Below are 20,337 nucleotides of genomic sequence, written 5' to 3' on the forward strand. Positions count from 1 at the left end.
TTCTCACCAAGATACTAGTCAATAGGATCCAGCTGTACATTAAAAGGGTTTCACCACGACCAGGTGGGTTTATTCCTGGGCTGCAAGGGTGGTTCAACATCTGCAAATGAATCAATGTGATACCCCACATTAATGAAAGAGATGATAAGACCCATATGATCTTCTCAATAAATACAGGAAAGCATGTGACAAAATACACTACCCTTTCTTGGTTAAAATTCTCCACAGTGTAAGGATAGAGGGAGCATACTTCAATATTATAAAAGCCATATATGAAAAGCCCACAGCAAATATCATCCTCAATGGGAAAGTCTGAGAGCTCTTTCCCTAAGCTCAGGAACATGACAAGGATGTCCACTCTCGCCACTGTTGTTCAACATAGTACTAGAAGTCCTAGCCTCAACAGTCAGACAACAAAAAGAAATAAAAGGCACCCGAATAGGCAAAGAAGTCAAACTCTCATTCTTTGCAGAAGGCATGATACTCTGTGTGGAAAATCCAAAAGACTCTACCCCAAAATTGCTAGAATTCATACAGGAATTCAGCAAAGTGGTAGGATATAAATCAATGCATAGAAATCAGTTGCATTTCTATACACTAACAATGAGACAGAAGAAAGAAATTAAGGAATCGATCCTATTTATAATTGCACCAAAACCCAGAAGATGCTGAGGAATAAACCTAACCAAAGAGATAAACGATGTATACTCAGAAAACTATAAAACACTCATGAAAGAAATTGAAGGGTGCCTGGGTGGCTCAGTGGGTTAAAGCCTCTGCCTTTGGCTCAGGTCATGATTCCAAGGTCCTGGGATCAAGTTCCACATCAGGCTCTCTGCTCGGTGGGGAGCATGCTTCCTCTTCTCGCTCTCTCTGCCTGCTTCTCTGCCTACTTAAGATCTCTGTCTGTCAAATAAATAAAATCTTTTTTAAAAAAAGAAATTGAAGAAGACATAAAGAAATGGCAAAACTTTCCATGTTCATGGATTGAAAGAACAAATATTGTTAAAACGTCTATTCTGCCTAGAGCAATCTATACATTCAAAGCAATTGCTATCAAGATACCATCAACTTTTTTTCACAGAGCTGGAACAAATAATACTAAAATTTGTATGGAACCAGAGAAGACCTCAGATAGCCAGAGGAATGTTGAAAAAAGAAAACCAAAGGTGGAGGCATAATAATTTCAGATTCCAAATTCTGTTATAAAGCTGTAATCATCAAGACAGTATGGTACTGGCACAAAAACAGACACATAGGTCAGTGGAACAGAAAAGAGAACCCAGGAATGGACCCTCAACTTTATGGTCAACTAATCTTTGACAAACCAGGAAAGAATATAATATCCAATGGAAAAAAGACAGTCTCTTCAACAAATGGTGTTGGGGAAATTGGACAGCCACATGCAGAAGAACGAAACCAGACCATTTCTTCACACCACACACAAAAATAGACTCAAAATGGATGAAAGACCTCAGTGTGAGACAGGAATCCATCAAAATCCTAGAGGAGAACATAGGCTACAACTTCTTGCTAGACACATCTCTAAAGGCAAGGGAAACAAAGGCAAAAATGAACTTTGGAGACTTCAAGATAAAAAGCTTTTGCACAGCAATGGAAATAGTCATCAAAACTAAAAGACAGCTGACAGAATGGGAGAAGATATTTGCAAATGTCTTATCTGATAAAGGGCTAGTATCCAAAATCTATAAAGAACTTATCGAACTCAACACCCAAAGAACAAATAATCAAATCAAGAAATGGGTAGAAGCCATGAACAGACATTTCTCCAAAGAAGCCATGCAAATGGCAAAGAGATACATGAGAAAATGCTCAACATCACTCAGTATCAGGGAAATAAACTCAGAACCACAATGAGATACCACCTCACCCAGTCAAAATGGCTAAAATTAACAAATCAGGAAATGACAGATGTTGGCAAGGATGCATCTCTTACACTGTTGGTGGAATGCAAGCTGGTGCAATCACTCTGGAAAACAGTATGGAGGTTCCTCAAAAAGTTGAAAATAGAGCTACCCTATGACTCAGCAATTGCACACTGGATGTTTACCCCCAAAATACAAATGTAGTGATTCAACTTATAGCAGCAATATCCACAATAGCCAAACTACAGAAAGAGCCCGGATGTCTATCGACAGATGAATGGATAAAGAAGATGTGGCAATGGAATACTATTCAGCTATTGAAAAATTGAAATCTTGCCATTTGCAACAATGTGGATGGAACTAGAGGGTATTTGCTAAGCAAAATAAGTCAACTAGAAAAAAACAATCATCATACACTTTCACTCATGTGTGGAAATTAAGAAACAAAACAGAGGATCACCGGGAAAGGGAGGGAAAAATAAAACGTGATGAGATCAGAGAGGGAGACAAACCATCTCCCTTAATCATAGGAAACAAGCTGAGGGTTGCTGGAGGGGAGGAGAGCGGCGCCTGGGGTAAATGGGTGATGGACATTAAGGAGGTCATGGGATATGATGAGCAGTGGGTGTTATATAAGACTGACAGACCACTGAACTCTACCTCTGAAACTAATAATACACTATACATTAATTAATTTAAATAAAAATAAAATAAAATCTTAAAAAAATAAAGGCAAGCAAGAAATATCATCACTACGCTAAAGCAAAGCTATCATGTCCCTTACTGCCAGGAATGAGGCATACTCAGTAACGCTATGTATACGAAACTGCATTGCAATGTATTAGATCTGAGGGGGATTTCTTTGATATGAAGCATCTTTGAGAGAGAATCATCAAGGTCCAGCATGTTTGTGTACATGCCAGAAGCACACATTGAAGAAAAGCTGCAGTGGAATGGAGTCTGTGTTCCTCAGTTCAGAAGACAGAATTAGGAGCTCAGAGTAGCAACTATCTCGTCTAAAGAATTTACTCCAAAATCTGAATTAATTTTCACCATCCCATCAGATAAAGGCTAATTTGATTCCGTAGCTACGAAGAATGAGCATAGCAGCATCCTTTGTAATAAATAAATAAATAAATAAATAAATAAAATACTTTGGAAGCATCCCTAATTTATTTAAAATGGGAGGGATGCATTCAGCAACAAAATGCTATGACAAATCATGACAAAGAACCTAAAGAATTGTCACCAGAGACTTTCGTGGAATCCAGAGCAGCAGCAATTCCTGGTAGGACTGTCTTTTCCTGCATTGTACCTGACTGTATACCTGATCGATTCAGGAAATCAAAGTAATAAAACTGCCAGCAACAATGCAGCCAAGTGATTAAAAGAAGGCTGGTTGAAAATTTAAACACCCTTTTTACTCATTAATCTCCAACTGCTAAAGACAAACAAAAAGCAAAATTAACATGATTGTAAACTAAGCACTTGTGTCCTGTGGCTACCGTATTAGCCTGCTGAGAGGGAATGGGCTGATCAAAGCCGGGGAGTCGGCAGAGAACTGTGGATAAGAGCTGCTTCGGGGAGCGCACAGCCAGGATCCATTACCGGCCTGGTTCAGGAACAGGTGAGGACCGTAATTAATCCTGCCTTCAATTTGGAGGGAAGCAGGAAACCTACCTGCTCTGTCCACTGAGTTTATATGTTAATCCCCCGAGCTCTGGGTAGAAGTTTTTAAATTGGCATAAAGACTTTTCCTGCCTTTCCGAACATGTAGGGGAGAAACAGCTGGGAGGGGTTGCTGAGGTCCCTAACTTCAGGCAGTTAAGCCGCATCCCAGGAAAGCCGTTGATTGCTACCTTGCTTGGTTTGCCGCTCCTAAACCCATAGAGTTTAGGCTCTTCCAATGAAGCTAACAGGTTTTATAATGCAAGAAAAAACCTGGAGACACAGGGGGCCTCACCCCACAAACATAAACCATGAAAATCCAGATACTTGGAATTGGAATTGCTCTCCAGAGCAAACTCATCTAATCAATGGACTATTGAATTGCTTAAAGCATATCCAGGACTTTACATATTATTCTAGATACAGAGAAACGAATATGCACCTGCCTTGTCTTTTCTTTGGATCAAATTCATATTTAAAAAAATAAATTGTACAAACAAGAGGTGCCGGGGTGGCACAGTTGGTTAAGCGTCTGCCTTCTGCCCAGGTCATGATCCTGGGGTCCTGGGATTGAGCCCCACATCTGGCTCCCTGCTCTGTGGGGATCCTGCTTCTCCCTCACCCTCTGCCTGTTGCTGTTCCTGTTTGTGGTCTCTCTCCCTCTGTCAAATAAATGAATAAAATCTCCTTTAAAAATTGTACAAACAAAATATCTGCACTGGCAATAGATATTTCACATTAAAAACACTGAGGACTTACTCTAGTAGCAAAATAAAGTGGAACCACAGAAAGCAATCTTTCTTCTACAAGCAAGCAACAAATTATGGTTGTAAGGAGAAGATGCTAGAAGATGCCCTCTGACACCCCTAACATGCAGTAGTAGAGGTCACTCTGTGACAGAAGGCTGAAGTCAAAGTAGTTTGAGAGGTCTGTTAGAAAGGGCAATGCTTGGGTGCCCGTCCCTCTGAGACACCCTCAGTGATGGGCTGAGGCCCCAACAGGGCATCAATTAGCTATCCAAGCACAAGACCTTAAAGAGTAGGTCCTTTTCCCAAAGAACCTGCACACAGTGGTAGAGATAAAGCTTCACTAGGACTACCTCCCCTATTCTTCTCTGCCCGCCCCCCCCCAAATTCTATAACAAAATGTTTCTACATTTCTGAAATATCATTACTGCCAGCTTCTTTCCTCTTTATCAGGATCTGATGTCCTACTATTAAAAATTTGGTTGGGATCTGTCTTAATCAGTTTGGTCTGCAGTAATAAGACCATACACCGGGAGGCTTAAAACACAGATATTTGTATCTCACAATTCTGGAAGCTGGGAAGTACAAGATTAAGGTAGTGGCAGATTCAGTATCTGATAAGAGCCCTTTTCCTGGTTTTACAGATGGCTGTCTTCTCACTGTAACCTTGTATTGCAGAGACCAAAGACAGAAGCAAGCACTCTCCTGTCCAGTTTTAACCGTGCTAATATCATCATGAAGGCTCTACTCTTGTGATCTAATTACCTCCTGAAGGCTCCATCTCTGGAATTGGAGGGCAGGGTGGGGAGTGGAATCAAAAAGGCACTTTGTAACATGACCCATGTCAATTTGTGACAACTTCCAAATCCTATTTGTTCAAAATCAACTGAACAGGACTGGACATGAATTCATTGACAGCAAATTCAACCACCTACTTTATTTTTGTTGTTCAACATGGGTAGGAGTCTCTGCGTGGTCACTACCTACCACACGACAGGGCTTAGGGTGAATTCCACATGGTCATTCAGCTTAAGTTAAGGAACAGGCCTTAATGGGGGAAATGACAAGCCAAGAGTCAGAAAGAGAAGGTAGCATAGTCTAGGGTTTTCCAAACATCCCAGAGAGAGGGATGATATGGCTAGGCGCTATGTGTGTTCCAATGGAAGAGCATGTCCCCCAAGATGGTATCTTCTTAGAGTAAACTTGTGAGAAAGCAGCCTAGTCCGAATTCAGAGCTAGAGTAACTGAGCTTAGGGACTAGCTGCCCAACACCTGGGGATCTCAGGAGCCCTTAAGAAGTTGTAGCCCCTTTTGCAAGGGGTAAAAGCCCTCCTGGGAAGCTGAGTGTGGGCACAGCCGCTCCTGCTGGTAGAAGGGTAAACCCTAGTTCTTTCTGGCACAATATGTGGGCATCCCCAGCCTCAGTCTCCAAGGTCATTTTTGGATGATCCTACCTTAAGTACCATACTCTTTAAGTCATATTTTAATAGGTATTAGTCATAACCTGCTGATGACCAGTGTGAACAGTATTCTGCTACAACCATCTGCCAGGTAAAGGAAATGCTTTGAGTTAATAAAGGTGGTTCAGAGATGAAAGCATTCCAATGGAATACTTACATAACATTCAGACACGTCAGAATATTAACTTAGAGGCAGAAGGCAAAGTGGAGATTGTCTACCAGTTGGGACAAAAAGATGAAGAGATGATGAGATGAATAAAGACATAAGGGAAAATAATACTGGAAATCAATTCCCTCAACAAATCTTTATTAAACACTTAAGTTCTGAGGATGAGCTGGTGAGGAAGACAGATATGCCCTACTTGTTCTACAGGCAGCCCAATAGATGTTTAAAAAGCTAAAATAATAATTTTTAAAGATTTTTTTCCCCTGAATTACTTGCATGAACATGTTAACATTCTCCCAAGTTGCAATTCTGTTTACCTGAACAAACAAACAAAAGAGCTGACTGATGGATGGAACAGAAGCAATTCTTAAAGTAAAAAAAAAAAAAAAAAGGACTTAATCTGCTCTTTTAAAAAGTACTCAGAAAAAAAATTTGATGTTTATAATGTTCGAGACACATTTTAGGGAAAAGACGATCATACAAAGGCCTATTTGAACAGAATTTTTAAACTTCAAAAATAAGAATTTTACAAGTGTTTAAGACTCACCAGGTAACAATAAAGCACCATCTACCAAGCTTTGAAGGACATGTTTTCAAATATGCCAGAAGTAGGAAAATGCACCTCCTTTCTGAATAAGCTATTTTAAGCTCATTCTAGAGCAAGAGATGATCAGAAGGAAAAACTCAAGCAAAGGGAGATTGCAGCTGAAAGAGACCAGCAATAAGTCACGAGAATATTTTATTTGTAGGGGTGAGTCTGGATTATTGGTGTAAAGACAGTTATGCTAAAAGGGAAATGGACAAAACATTTGAATTCCCTGAGTAAGAAATATAAATGGCTAGTGATATACCACTGATCAGGGATATGTGAAACCACAAAGAAATACCACTTTCCAACCTATCATACTGATTAAAAACATTTTTTTTAAATACTAGCCAAGGAACCAGCTTGACAGAGGAACCCAAAGAGCAAAGTTGGGACAATTTTAGCATTAAAAGAACCATGACTGTAATTGATTGAAACATGCCAACATATTAGAAAAAGGAATGAAATAAGCTAGCAAACAAATAAGAAGTTCTTTGAAGGTGGCCATTAACAACAACAAAAAAGGAATAAAATAAGCAAGCAAACAAATAAGAACTTCTTTGGAGGTGGCCATTATACCAAGTTCTTAACTCTGGAAGGGAAAGGACTATTTTTCCTTTGCAGTAGGAATCATATTGCAGAATAACCTAATAGTCCTAGTCAATGAGGAAAAGCTCTTCTTTCCAGAAAAATGCCCCCTTTAAATGTAGACAGAATTGGAAACTCACAATTTGCAATCCCTAAGGAAATAATTAAGGCAATATTATCAACAGGTGATGAAACCATTAGGCGAATGGAGGATGGACATCTGGATATTCACCTAGTGTCAAAGTTATCACCCCACGGATTACTATTTAGTTCCAAAATGACTATCGGCACACAAACCCTGTGGTCAATCTTATTATCACCAATGATGAGATTACCAGAGGTTCATAAGGTGACTCTTGGTGTGATGCAGTGTTTAGCCTGAGTCTAATCAAGTCTTCAGATTCAGCTTCCAATCGGTGGCCCTCTTTAAGCTTCCCCAAGTCTCTTGGCCCCATCTGTATTTCAATAATCTCTGTGTATGTTGTCCTCCTCCACTAGACTGTGAACTGTGAAGGGCAGGAATTAAGTATCTCTAGTGCCTGACACACAGTAGGTATTTTTAGTTCTACAACAGAAGAATATCATTTATATTTGATTGTTTCCTCACTAAATTCCGAACTTCATAAGGTTAAAGATTACATCTGGTTTTAGGCACCATTAAACCACTGGTGCCTAATAACGCTTGGTTTTCAATAAATATTTTTGAATGAATGAATGAATAATTTTATAAGTAATCGCCTCTATGGCTCTGAGTCACATTCCGAGAAAAAGCAGCTTCTTGACATCCTTTTCTTTGTAATGATTTGGTATATTAAATTATTTCTTGGATTAATCCTCCTATCGCAAACTGCTAGCGATTGTCCTTTCAACCCCCACCTCAACTGCCAGAATGTCATAGATCAGGGGGAGGTAGAGATGAAGTGACCAGATTAGCCTCCCATTTACAAGCTTGGTTTTCCCTGGGATAATTGTAAAGTCACACGTTCCTTGGTGTGACCCTATCACGACAAAATCTCCATGAGTGGATTGATTACGTATGATTATGACTAATTAAAGGTGAAAGATAACAGAAGAGTTTAAACTAGTATTTGCTAGGCAAGGTTGTGATCTTTTTAAAAACATAGTCTTTCATTAGTGAAACAAGGAAAATATGTTCCTAATCACATTCCAAGCGGTTTGCTTGGATTGACAGTCCCACGGACAAAGGAGGGGACGAAACGCTCCTTTCCACCGGCGTTTGCAGCCAGAGCTCGCGCCCCCTGTGGGCGGGGCCACCGAAGCCTCCCGGGACCCAAAGGAGGAGGGGGCGGGGTCGAGGGCGGGTCCAGGCCGCCAGGGGCGGGGCCGCAGCGGGCGAGGGGCAGGCTGGGAAGCGGCGCCATATTGGCGTCGGCCGCGCTGTATTGTCATAAATAGAGCCGGTTTTGTGGTGTTTTCACTACTCGGTTGGATGCCTCGGCCGTAGTAAGTGAAAAAGTGAGCGAGCAAGCGAGCTACAAGCGACCGGGGGAAAGTCGACAAGAGGAGAAGGAAAAGCAAGAACTTGACTCCAGAGAGAAAGATACTCGCCGGTGAGGGAGACGCAGGAAGCGATGAAAGAGATGTCTGCGTAAGTGGTGGGGGACGGCGGTTGGGGGCGAAACGGAGAGGGGTGGGTTGGGGTGGTCGGCCTGGGACCCGGTGTCCGTTCCCTCCCCTCGCGCTCTGCCCGGAGCTCGCCCGAGTGGTCTCCTTCCCCGCTTCTGGCCGGTTGGCAAGGGCACCTCCCCTACACCCGGCGGCTCACCTGGCCACCCTTGCACAGACTTAGGGACTCCTGGAGTCCCCATCTGCCTTCTCCTGTCCCGCCTCAGATGACGCCCCCAGACAGGGGAGCGGCGGGAGAGACGCGGGTGTCCGTGGGGAGAAATTGTCGGTCACTCTCCTGCCCCCAGCACTGTCTGAGCCTGTCTCTGCTCCTGTCTGCATTGGCGCAAATACCATCCCCCTACCTCCCCCTCCTCCCTCCCGACCGGCTGTCTCCTGGTCTTCAGGAGTGAATGACCTATCCCAGCCCATGCGTTTCTTTTTAATAAAAAACTGGGATCTTTTCGCCCTCCCAAGCTTCCCCCACCGACCCACCGTGTATCTACCGGTCTATACCTCCTGCTCACACTTTGATAAGTCAGAAACGGTTTCCGTGTTTGGCAGGATTTTGTTGTAGCTCCTAGTATTTTGGTTTATTAGGAAATAATTTAATTTAAACAGAAAAGTGCAGAGAATAACATAAGCATCATTTGTGTAGCTACCATCCATCTCTCCCAAAGCATGGAATTCTTTATGTGTGTGGGGGGTGTGTGTACATACATATCTTTATTTAAAAGAAATCAAGCATTACAGATACGTCTTAAGGATTCTCTTACCTCCTCCTATTCCATTCACCTCTCTTCCCAGAGTTCCACATAGTCTTGAACTTGATGGTTATTACTGCTTTTTAAAAAATGCTATTACAACATATGTAAGTGTCCATAATAACGGCATTGTTTTACTTGTTTTTAAGCTTTTTATAGCTGGTATCATACTTGTCATTTTGCAACTTCTATAGTGCAACATAGTGTCTTTGAACTTTGTCCGTGTTAATATTTTCAACTTTCATTAATTCATCTTAACGACTGTATTGTGTTCCATTGTAGGGGATACACCTTAGCTTAGTCCCTTTTCTGTTAGTGACTATTTGAAGTTGTTTCTGAATGTTTACTGTTAGTGTGGCAGTGAACAATCTTGTACATGTTTCCTTGTACACTTGTACTAGAATTTCTCTAGGGTGTTTACTTATAAGTGAAATTGATGAGTTGAAGGGAATGTGGGATTCTTTTGGTTGGTTTTCCCTTCTATCCCCCTCCAGATGTGGGAGGTTCAGAACCATAGATTTGGAATTTATGTGCTATCTAGTACTGGTAGGGTAGGAAGCTTGATAGCCAATTTTTTCATCATATAGATAAGAAAGGGGGACCCAAGATCATAGTAGCAGAACAGACGTATTTGTTGAAGGGAGAATGGAGTGGTGGAAAGATCTTGTGTTTTGGAGTTCAGATTCTGGCTCTTCCTATCTCTTGGATCTTGGGTGCTTACCTGTAAAATGGCACTTATAATCAGTCTGTCCCAAGCATTTACCATACATATTTAAATACACACAGACAATACTAAAATAGCTCTCTTAAAGGCAAAAAGCTAAATCTTTAAAAAGAAGTTACTTGAAATAGCTAATTGAAATTTTGTTTGTTCCACAGGAATATTAATACCAGAAAGAAATTGAAGTCGCTAGTATTGGTGTTTCCCTTTTGTTTCTTTGAATCCTTTCAGAGGATATATAGGTTATTTTATCTTCCATTTGATTCTCCCTCCTTACCTAATGAAATCTTTAGCTAAAGAGCATGCCTAAGAACTTTGTAGCAATAAGATTTTTGACCAGTTAAAAATTAAAAAACAATCACTACTGTATTTTTGTTTGTTATTGTTTACAGAGCTGATTTATTCATCTAAAAGACTTCTTTTATATTTTGAGATTACATTCTTACCGTTGTTAATGGTCCTCAACATCGAATGGTGAAGATAGATGGTAGGGTTAGTTGGTTATTGTGTATGTTTATTTTTACTTTATTTTCTTAGCAAAATAAAAAGTTTTACCAACCCATGTTGGTCCCAAAATTTATTTTGAAATTATTGAAATCGAGCGTAGTTTATTCGAGACTATAATTTCCTGATAGCTAGAATCTTTTGAAGGTTGGCTTGTATTGTGCCGATAAAAGTGTAAAGAATTTCGTAGTTATTTAGTGTGACAATGGTCTGAGTACCAGTCTAAATAAAGAGGACAATTAACTAGAGTCACAAAATGTTAGGACTATAAATTCTGATTTGAGCAAAGGATGTTAATATAAGTTTCTCAAGGACAAATAGAGTCGTGATTTCTTTTTAAAAGCCAGGATATTTCACAAGGACCTTCTAATGGGATGTTTTTGTTTCTTTCCTGAGGGGGAAAGTACATTGTTCTTACTCAGAGCTTTCTTTCAAGTGGCTGACTGCTTTTCAAAGATTGAATATAGATGGTACTTGACTTAAGTCCACAGGGTGTAGTGGAGGTGGCCCTGGCCCAGCTCCCATTCAGGCTTTTTGCATTTGAGCTAAGTGATGCTGGCACAGTTGTCCTGATGCCAACACATGCTGCTTTTGGCTTGAAAAGACATCCTAACCATGAAAGCTGGAGGCAGTATGAATAGCCCTTCATCAAAATAAACACAAAATACCCTTTTTTCCCCTAAAAAAAAAAGCGCCTGCTGCAACTGTGAATACCAAGTAAACTTTTAAGGTAGCTAAATTAATGAGTGTATTGAGAGATTAACTATATCAGTATGATATGATACTTTAAATTTTTTTTCTGCTGTTTCATTTTTCTTGAACAGAAACACCATGCTGGACAGCCAGCGTCAACAAAAGCATTATGGAATCACTTCTCCAATTAGTTTGGCATGTCCTAAAGAAATTGATCATATTTACACACAGAAATTAATTGATGCTATGAAACCATTTGGAGTGTTTGAAGATGAGGAAGAATTGAACCACAGGTATGTCATTTAAAAATGCGAAATATTTTATAGTACGTTATTTAATCATTAATTCTGCAAATGTAAAGTACCTCCATGCCCCTGCCTAGGGATGCAAAAAATGACAAAATGAAGAGAAATTTTGGCCCACTTAGGGCTTATATTTTAGGTGGAGGTTAGGGGAAGAGACTGACAATAAGCCAGATAAATAAAATAAACAGAATGTTACGGATGATATATGCTGCTGAGAAAAATGAAGTTGGAAGTGGAGGTTATCTGGGAGGCCTTATTGACTTTTTTTTTTAAAGATTTTATTTATTTATTTGACAGAGATCACAAGTAGGCAGAGAGGCAGGCAGAGAGAGAGGGGGAAGCAGGCTCCCCGTTGAGCAGAGAACCCGATGTGGGGCTCGATCCCAGGACCCTGGGATCATGACCTGAGCCGAAGGCAGAGACTTTAACCCACTGAGCCAACCAGGCGCCCAGCCTTATTGACATTTAAGGGAAAATTTCAAAGTGAGAGAGGGAACTATATATATAACTGAGGGAAGAGCACTCTAGCAGAAAATTAGAGGCGGGAGTGTATCTGCTATATGTAAGGAATTACATAGTAAGGTAAGCTGGGTATCCAGAGCAAAGTAAGTAAACAGGTGAATGTGGGCTCAAAGAACTTGAGGTGGGAAGTTGCTTGGAGGGAGAGCTAGGTCACTTAGGACCTTGTAAGTCACTGTAAAAGTTTTGGCTTTTAGTCCGAGTGAAATCAGAAGCCATTAGGGTTTTGAGCAGAAGGTTGACATGATTTACTCAAGTTTTAACGCAGTCACTCTGTCTGCGTTAAAGGCTATTGAGAATAGCCTGAAGAGGGATCAAGGGCACAAGTCAGGAGACTGGTTAGGAGGCTATGATAAGAACTCAGGGAGAAAAGGATGGAGGGTTAAACTAAGGGGGATATTAGTGGAGGTGGTAAGAAGTAGAATTCTGGATATATTTTAAAGGTAAGGTTGTTTGATGACTGGAACAGAGGAACAGAGGTTAACAATGATGCCAAGGTTTTGGGTCTTAGCACCTCAAAGGATAGAGTTCCATTACTGGGAGAAGGCTGAGAGAGAAGCAAGTTTGGACATCTCAGGAATTCCGTTTTTCATATGTTATCCTTGAGATGTCTAAACTCTTCTTTTCTTCTCTCTTCTTTTTTTTAATGTGGATTTAGATATGCTGTTGGTTGAAAGTTTGGTTTAATATCAAACTGCTGTTTTTAAGTAATATTTTTTCTTTTTCTTTTTCTTTTTTTTTTAAGATTTTATTTATTCATTTGACAGAGAGATCACAAGTAGGCAGAGAGGCAAGCAGAGAGAGAGGGGGGAAGCAGGCTCCCTGCTGAGCAGAGAGGCCCAATGCAAGGCTCGATCCCAGGACCCTGACATCATGATCTGAGCCGAAGGCAGAGGCTTAACCCACTGAGCCACCCAGGCACCCAAGTAATATTATTTCTTAAAAATTAGTCAATATTTGAAGCCTGGGTGGCTCAGTCCGTTAAGCGTCTGCCTTCGGCTCAGGTCATGATCCCAGGGTCCTGGGATCCAATCCTACATCAAGGCTCCCTGCTCAGCAGGGAGTCTGCTTCTCCCTCTCCTTCTACCCCTCCCTCTATCGATGCTCTTTCTCTCTCTTAAATAAACAAATAAAATATTTTTTAAAAAATTAGCCAATATTTAATTTACCTGTTTCAATTATCCAAAGATCTATGACTGTAGATGGGAGAATGCTAACCTTTATCACCACATTGAGTTGAGTTTATTCCATAGTAAGGGCAAGAAAGTTGACAATTCACTTGGCCTCTGCAGAGTTATTGAAGGCAATTTTGATTTTTTATTAGACTTCTTGAATTTTCAGGGTAGCTCAAAGACCCACATACTATCACAATCGTCATTTCTTTGGAACTCTTGGGGACCTAACAGCATCAAAGAGATGTGCCATGTATTGACAGATGTGACAGCATTAGCCTGTTTATAATATGCTTTTACTCTGGCGCCAACATAAAGATTCTGCCTATAGTTTAACTACTTTTTTAAATACTGTTTTTGGGTTTTCTTGGTTTTGATCTAAAGCATGTTATTTTTTATTGTAGGCTTGTTGTTCTTGGTAAATTGAACAATTTAGTAAAAGAATGGATTTCTGATGTCAGTGAGAGTAAGGTAAGACTCTAAACTCCTTGGATTCAGTTTCATTATGTCCTGATCATTAGTCCTAGTAATAAGATGCAGGAGTTGAGAATAATCTGAAATAGACTTTTTGGTATACTTGGTAATGAATTGGTCTAGACAGTTGAGTCTCTAAATAATGATAATGAGATAAATAAATGAGAATTTACCCCAGTGTCTAGCTACAATCCTACATAGATTTCCTGCTTGAATTACATGTGGTATACCAAAAATTAAATATCAAGGGATTTTACTTTAAAAGCCAGATTTCAGACATCTTGTGAAATACCAGATCTGGCAACATTGGGCCTGCCTTGTGCAAGGCAGGAATAGGCTTGAATGGATTTGGGCTCCTGCCCTCCAGTCCCTTGTGGCTCCACCAATCCTGCTGTCTCTGACATAGCACCTGTCATGTATCAGTCAGTTTCTGGGTTTCTTATGTGTACCCTCCATTTGCATACCTGCCTGACCTCTGAAATACAGGAGTTTGCAAATCCTGATTTATAATTATGCGACCTTTTTTCCCTCCAGTAGCTTATTTTTCTTCTAAAACAAGTTATGTATTTCTTGCTTTCTTAGAGTATTTTGGATGTAATTGAATGTTCATATGTTTGGAAATCATCACTGAATATTATTTTAGTGGCTGTACTTAATCAGAGTAGGGTGTATCCAATTGGGTGATACCATTTGCCCCTTCACTGAGTGACCCAAACTGTTGTATTTTAAGTTTTGTTTGCTTTTTATAATTTTTATAGTTTTCCCATCTTTTTCCCTTAACAGTTAGCTGAAAGTTAATATATCACAGCAGTCAATGTGTCTCTCTGTAAACTCTCTGCTCCTTAATCTGCCTGGATTTAGAAATTAGATAAACACCTGTTAGAATTCTTTCTTTTGCAAATTTTAGTATTTCTTTCTGTGCCTATGGCACATGTTTAAAATTGGTTCTTTTCAACAAAATAAGGTCATGAGGGACTCTGCTAAGTCTGCAGTCATCAGGTTTAAATAAATGGTCTTTATGTTGTTTACTTTTGCTGCCAAACAGCTCTCTGACTCATTTCTGAACTCTCAGCAGGGTTATCAGTAGTTGAGATTTTCAGATAAGTTGAATTCTGAGCTAGTCATGAGAAACAAAAAAAATTCATGTTTGTTTTTCTGCTACTAGGTAATCAGCTCCATAAGAAAAAAACCTGTCTTGGTCACCTACATAATCTCAGGACAGAGCTCAGGCATTAAATAAATGTTAAAGAAATCTGTTGTCCCTCTCTGATCAGCCCATAAATACTATGGGTGTGCAAACCAAATACTCAAATTACTAGAATTATTTTAAAATCATAAGCTTTATGACTTTGTGTGGTCTTTATGTCAGCTGTTGTGGTTGTAGCAAGGTCTTTGCTTCCATCCCTATTCTAGAATACATTTGAAATAAATGAAGTATTATTATTCACAAAAGAGACTATATTAATTTGTTGAGAGATGTACCTGATTTTATTCAGGGTTTCTTCACATTTAACAGAAAAATCTGGTAATATTCTGTTTCAAGGTCAAAAGGTGGTTTTTTTGTTTGTTTTTTGTTTTTATTCAATTGCTTTTTCTCCCATTTTACTCACATTAATACTTTAATCTGCAGAAAGCAATCGCTGGCTTACAGTTTCTAGGCATAAAAATTTAAGACTTCGCCATAATTTGGATTTTCTTTTTAAGCAAAGTGAATAAAATATCTCATTAAAATTTTTTTAATTGTTTTTTTCATCTTCCACTGTGGATAAAGTAATTTTTTTTCATTTTCTGTATCAACTATTCCTTTGATTTGTGCATATTTTAGTTCAGAAAATATCAGAAGGGTTTGAGTTAGAGCAAAGATCATTTGACTGTTCCACGTACAATTGGGATATTTAAGCTATAAGCCATCTAGAACTCAAACAGATCATTTTAGTTAAATACTGTGGTTTGTGGTGAAAATATTTTACTTTGATTGGTGTACCACTTTCTAATTATGCAAGAATCTTGCTTTTCAAAGTAGGAAAGTAAACTAAGATAGAAAGTAGGAAAGTAAACCAAAAGGTCCTATCTTCTCTATCCTTTTGATTCATATTAATAAATTTACTGACTTCTTTCTAGTTCTAAAATCATGTGTGGTAGTCTTAAACATTAATACCCATTCAACAGAGGAAATAACAAATATAATAACCTGTTACATAGATAGTTTTATTAAGTTAATTAAGGAATATTATTCTTTGAAGCTTGCACTGGGCATTATAAAAAAATAAGAGAGATAGTAGATACAGTTCTCATTTTCAAGGAGTTTAAATATAGTTGAGGGGATGGAACATGTATTCAGGGGAAAAAGGTCAGTAATAAATGTAGTATAAAAAAAGTTAAAGATAATAGCGAAGGAGCACGGAAGGAAAAGAGCTTCTTATGGAAGGGGTGGATCATCAGAGAAGGCTTCAGGAAAAAGGTGGAACTTGAACTTTGAAAAAACAGATGGTATTGAGATACCCAGAGAAGATGGGCAAGCATTTGAGGTGGGGAGAGTGGCAAGTGCGGTGGAAAGGATACTGGATTATGTAACATGTTGGCAGTTGGAGATTCAAAAGGGAGTATCAGGAGACAAGGCAACAAAGATCCCATAAGAGTACATTGTGGAGATTCTCAGGATCCAAGGATCCTTACCTCAGTAGTCAGAGAAGAATGCATTAGCAATGTTTGAGCAGAAGAGTTATATAATAGAGTAAGAACATCAAGTGAATTTTCTAAAAAATGGAATAGGAGAAAATAAATGAGGTCAAGAAGGTAGCTTAAGATTCTGTTAAAGCCTAGAATTAAGGGCACAGTAGTTGAATGAAAAGGAGGTGACATGTGAGGGATATAAGCTAAGAATTGGTAAGCCAGGAAGAATAATGACTGTAGGTACAGGTATAAGGAAAATGAGGAACAGAAAGAGAGAAATCAGAAGGGATGCCTGGTTTATCATAGGAAGAATATTTTGTTTTAAGCAGGATATTGAAATGGATCAGGATGTATGAGTAGAAAATACCTGATGGGAAGTTAGAATTGGCTCCAGAGAAAGGTGAAGAGTAGCCTTATAGTTCTGGTATAGTCCAAAAAATTTCATTAAAGATGTTAAATTACCTCGTATAAGGAGGTCTTGTCAAGATGACCACTTTCTTGCAGAAAGGTTGCATAAATTCAATCAAGAAATTAAGCGTATTTTTCCCAGAAACTAATGGGGAAGTGGAATGAGTTAAGTGTATGATACGATAGAGAACTGAAAGTGCATTAGTTTGGTAGTTAAGAGTTCCTTGGTGACTTCAGAATGATGGAGTCAAAGACAGGCAATTGGAAGGGGACAAGTAGGGTCAAGTGATAAAAAATGGTTTTCTTAAGAGAGATGTGTGCATGTATAGTAGGTATGAATTTGTTTTGTCTTCCCTCTAGGAATACTCTCATTACGTCAAGCTGCAGCCCAAAGAGCTCTGAAGTACTTTCAGAAATCTCAGTTTCCCAAAGTTGACAAATATATTATATATCGATAGTATTTAGGCAATTTTTATGCTAAATAATTTCAACAATCAAATGCCATTTGTTTAATTTAATTTAATTTAATTTTAGAATCTCCCACCTTCTGTTGTGGCTACTGTTGGTGGTAAAATTTTCACGTTTGGCTCCTATAGGCTTGGAGTACACACCAAAGGTAACTGCTTTTCTGTGTTCTGATAAAAACTTTCAGTAACAAGCTCTTACTTGTTATTTGTAATTAGAAGTACAGAAGAAAAACCCATTATCTCACTACTCAGAGCTAATCATTGTTAACATTTTCCTGTATTCATCTTACATATTTTTTTCTGAACATAATGTTTTTATATGTTTTAACAAAAATATAACGCATACTTAATATAGTCTTAATTAGAAATACTTTGATTTGCAGGAGCTGACATTGATGCACTTTGTGTAGCTCCAAGACATGTGGAGAGATCTGATTTTTTTCAGTCTTTTTTTGAAAAACTGAAACATCAAGAGGGCATTAGAAACTTAAGAGTAAGTATCCTCTGGTATTTAATATTTTGAACTCGTTAACAAAAACTTGGGCTTATGATTGTTGAAATACTTCTTAAGAAATTGCTATATCTTTTTAAAATAACAGATGGCTAAGAACATGGACTTTATAGTTAATACAGACCTGGGTTTGAATCTAGAATCTACCACATATTAGCTCTTCCATTTTAAGTTACCTGTGTCCTTTGAGCCTAGTTTCCTCAAAGCTGTAAGATGGAGATGTAGTGATAACTTTTTAAAAGGTTTTTCTGAGGATCAGTGAGATAATTGACATTAACATTGACTAATATTTGGTAAGTGGTTGATGCATATCAAATGATAGGTGTTAGTATGTGTAAGATTCAGTTAGTTACTCTCTGTGTGCATATCTAGCCATTCATTTAGTAAATGAAATTTCAACACCAGTGATTTGTCAGATACTGTCCTTAGTCCCACAAATACAGTAGTGAACAAGACATAGTTTATGGGAGGGAGGGATTAGGGGAACTAAACAAACATAGCTTTAAGGCAGTCTAAAGTGCTAGGGTAAGTTGAAAGGATCTGCATTTTTTGGGCATTTGGGAATGGAGAAGGAGGTTAAGAATTTGTTAGGTTGGGGGATTAAGAAAGCTCAGAAAGAGGATATTTCTACTAAATCTAAATTACATTGTATTTTTTAATAGATTAATCATGAGCTCTGATTATATTTTAATTTCCAACACTAGTGTTTTTTGAAAATGATCGGTTTTCAATTTAATCTCAACAAATAGTGAGTACCCAGATGATAGCAGTTCTGTCTGCCAGTTTCTGATGAGTATCTTTAGGAGGATAAATAAATTAGATAATTACTGTCATGACATTTTCTGTATCTGAAATAACACAGTCACAGAGTAAAAGCACTTACTTATTTGGAATGTGATACCAAGAACATTTTCACTTTTTAGCAAAGGTATTCACAGTTAGGGAGGATAGAGAAAGGATTACACCTTTAGAGGATTATTTATGTGTTCTAATTGTTGTCCTCTTTTGTAGGCTGTAGAAGATGCCTTTGTACCTGTTATAAAATTTGAATTTGATGGAATTGAAGTAAGTGTTCAATATTTTTTCTGACTTTGCCACTGTACATAAGGCTTTTTTCAGTTTTGTTTTATTTTTTTAAATCAGACCAACAAAGACACATATTTTAAAGAATCAAATTGTTTTTAAATAGTTCCTCACCTTTCTTTCTCCTGTATCTATTGACTTCTCACTATGGAAAATGAACCAGCTTCCATCCTTACCCCATGATTTTTATAGACACCCTTCTCGTTCCTATAATCTAAAATAATTGTGTTATAATTTTGATTGGATCAATATTCAGTGTTTACATTATTATCTCATAAATAATGTTTGAAACTGAGCACAAAGTGTACTAGATTATCATTCTTTGTGGCATTTTGTTTCTTGGGAGTTAGTAATTGTTTTGCCTTTTGTTTGCTTGGTTTTTATACTTAACACTAATTAAAAGTCAGTCTCTGCTAGCTGTCTCAATCTCCTCTAAATAGATTTAGATTTCTCAGGTGTTCCATTATTATCATCTTAAAAAAATATGTGAGTCTTCTCACATGTTGGATTCCATACCAGTTATTCTCCATGAAGGAGAAACAGCTGGCATCCTGGATCTTTCTTTACTATCATCCTGGGATTTCTTTTTGCTTTTGTCTAGAGTTCTCTTCTTTTTTGACTTACTGTCATTTTAGTGTCACTCATCCACTAGCTTCCTGTGAAAGAGCACATATTTTTGAGATCCTGTGTGTTTAAATAAAATGTCTTCATTTTGTTCTTACACCAAAATAATAGTTTGGCTGAGTATAGAGTTTTAGGTATCTCAGAATTTTGAAAACCTTGCTTCATTGTCTTCTACCTTTCATGCTGTGTGGAAAAGTGTGATGCCATATTGATTTCTCATCCTTTGTGACCCGTTTTGTCTCTTTGGACACTTAATATGATCTTTTTATTCCTGGGCTTCATAGTTGTAAAATTCGTGGTAATGTACTTTGGTATGTGTCTTTTCAACCAAATATGCTAGGCACTCAGTAGTCCTCTTCCACTTTGGAAATTCCTGTCCTTTCAGTCATGGAAATTGTATTGAATTCTATTGGATTTCCTGCCTTTGTTTTCTCTCTTTTTTCTGTATATTGGACAGCCACATCTCTATATTTCTGCTTTGGGGGGTTTTCTCATCTTCCAAGCTTCCTATTGTTTTCCATTTCTGCTGTCATATTTTTAATTTCTAAGAATAACTTTTTTATTTTTCTAAATGTTCCTTTCTATTTATGTATGTATTCATAGCTACCTATCCTGTCCTGGATACAATATTTTTTTATCTCTGCTTTCTTAAATCTGCTAAGTCTGTTACCACTTATCCATCTTCTTCCATAG

At 38.4% G+C, this 20,337-nt stretch overlaps 1 protein-coding gene across 1 annotated transcript in view; it reads left to right on the top strand.

Moving 5' to 3' along the window:
• The first annotated feature begins 8,462 nt into the window (after window positions 1-8,462).
• PAPOLG (poly(A) polymerase gamma) overlaps window positions 8,463-20,337 on the top strand; it is a 28,775-nt gene continuing 16,900 nt past the window's right edge. Inside the window, exons 1-6 of the mRNA XM_080813203.1 lie at window positions 8,463-8,709; window positions 11,540-11,701; window positions 13,809-13,875; window positions 17,494-17,575; window positions 17,810-17,919; window positions 18,949-19,002. Of these exons, the coding sequence (XP_080669329.1) occupies window positions 8,693-8,709; window positions 11,540-11,701; window positions 13,809-13,875; window positions 17,494-17,575; window positions 17,810-17,919; window positions 18,949-19,002 (492 nt within the window). The 5' untranslated portion in view covers window positions 8,463-8,692. The remainder of the gene's footprint in view (window positions 8,710-11,539; window positions 11,702-13,808; window positions 13,876-17,493; window positions 17,576-17,809; window positions 17,920-18,948; window positions 19,003-20,337) is intronic.

Source organism: Martes martes (assembly GCF_963455335.1).
Source record: "Martes martes genome assembly, chromosome: 9".
Taxonomy (NCBI): domain Eukaryota; kingdom Metazoa; phylum Chordata; class Mammalia; order Carnivora; family Mustelidae; genus Martes; species Martes martes.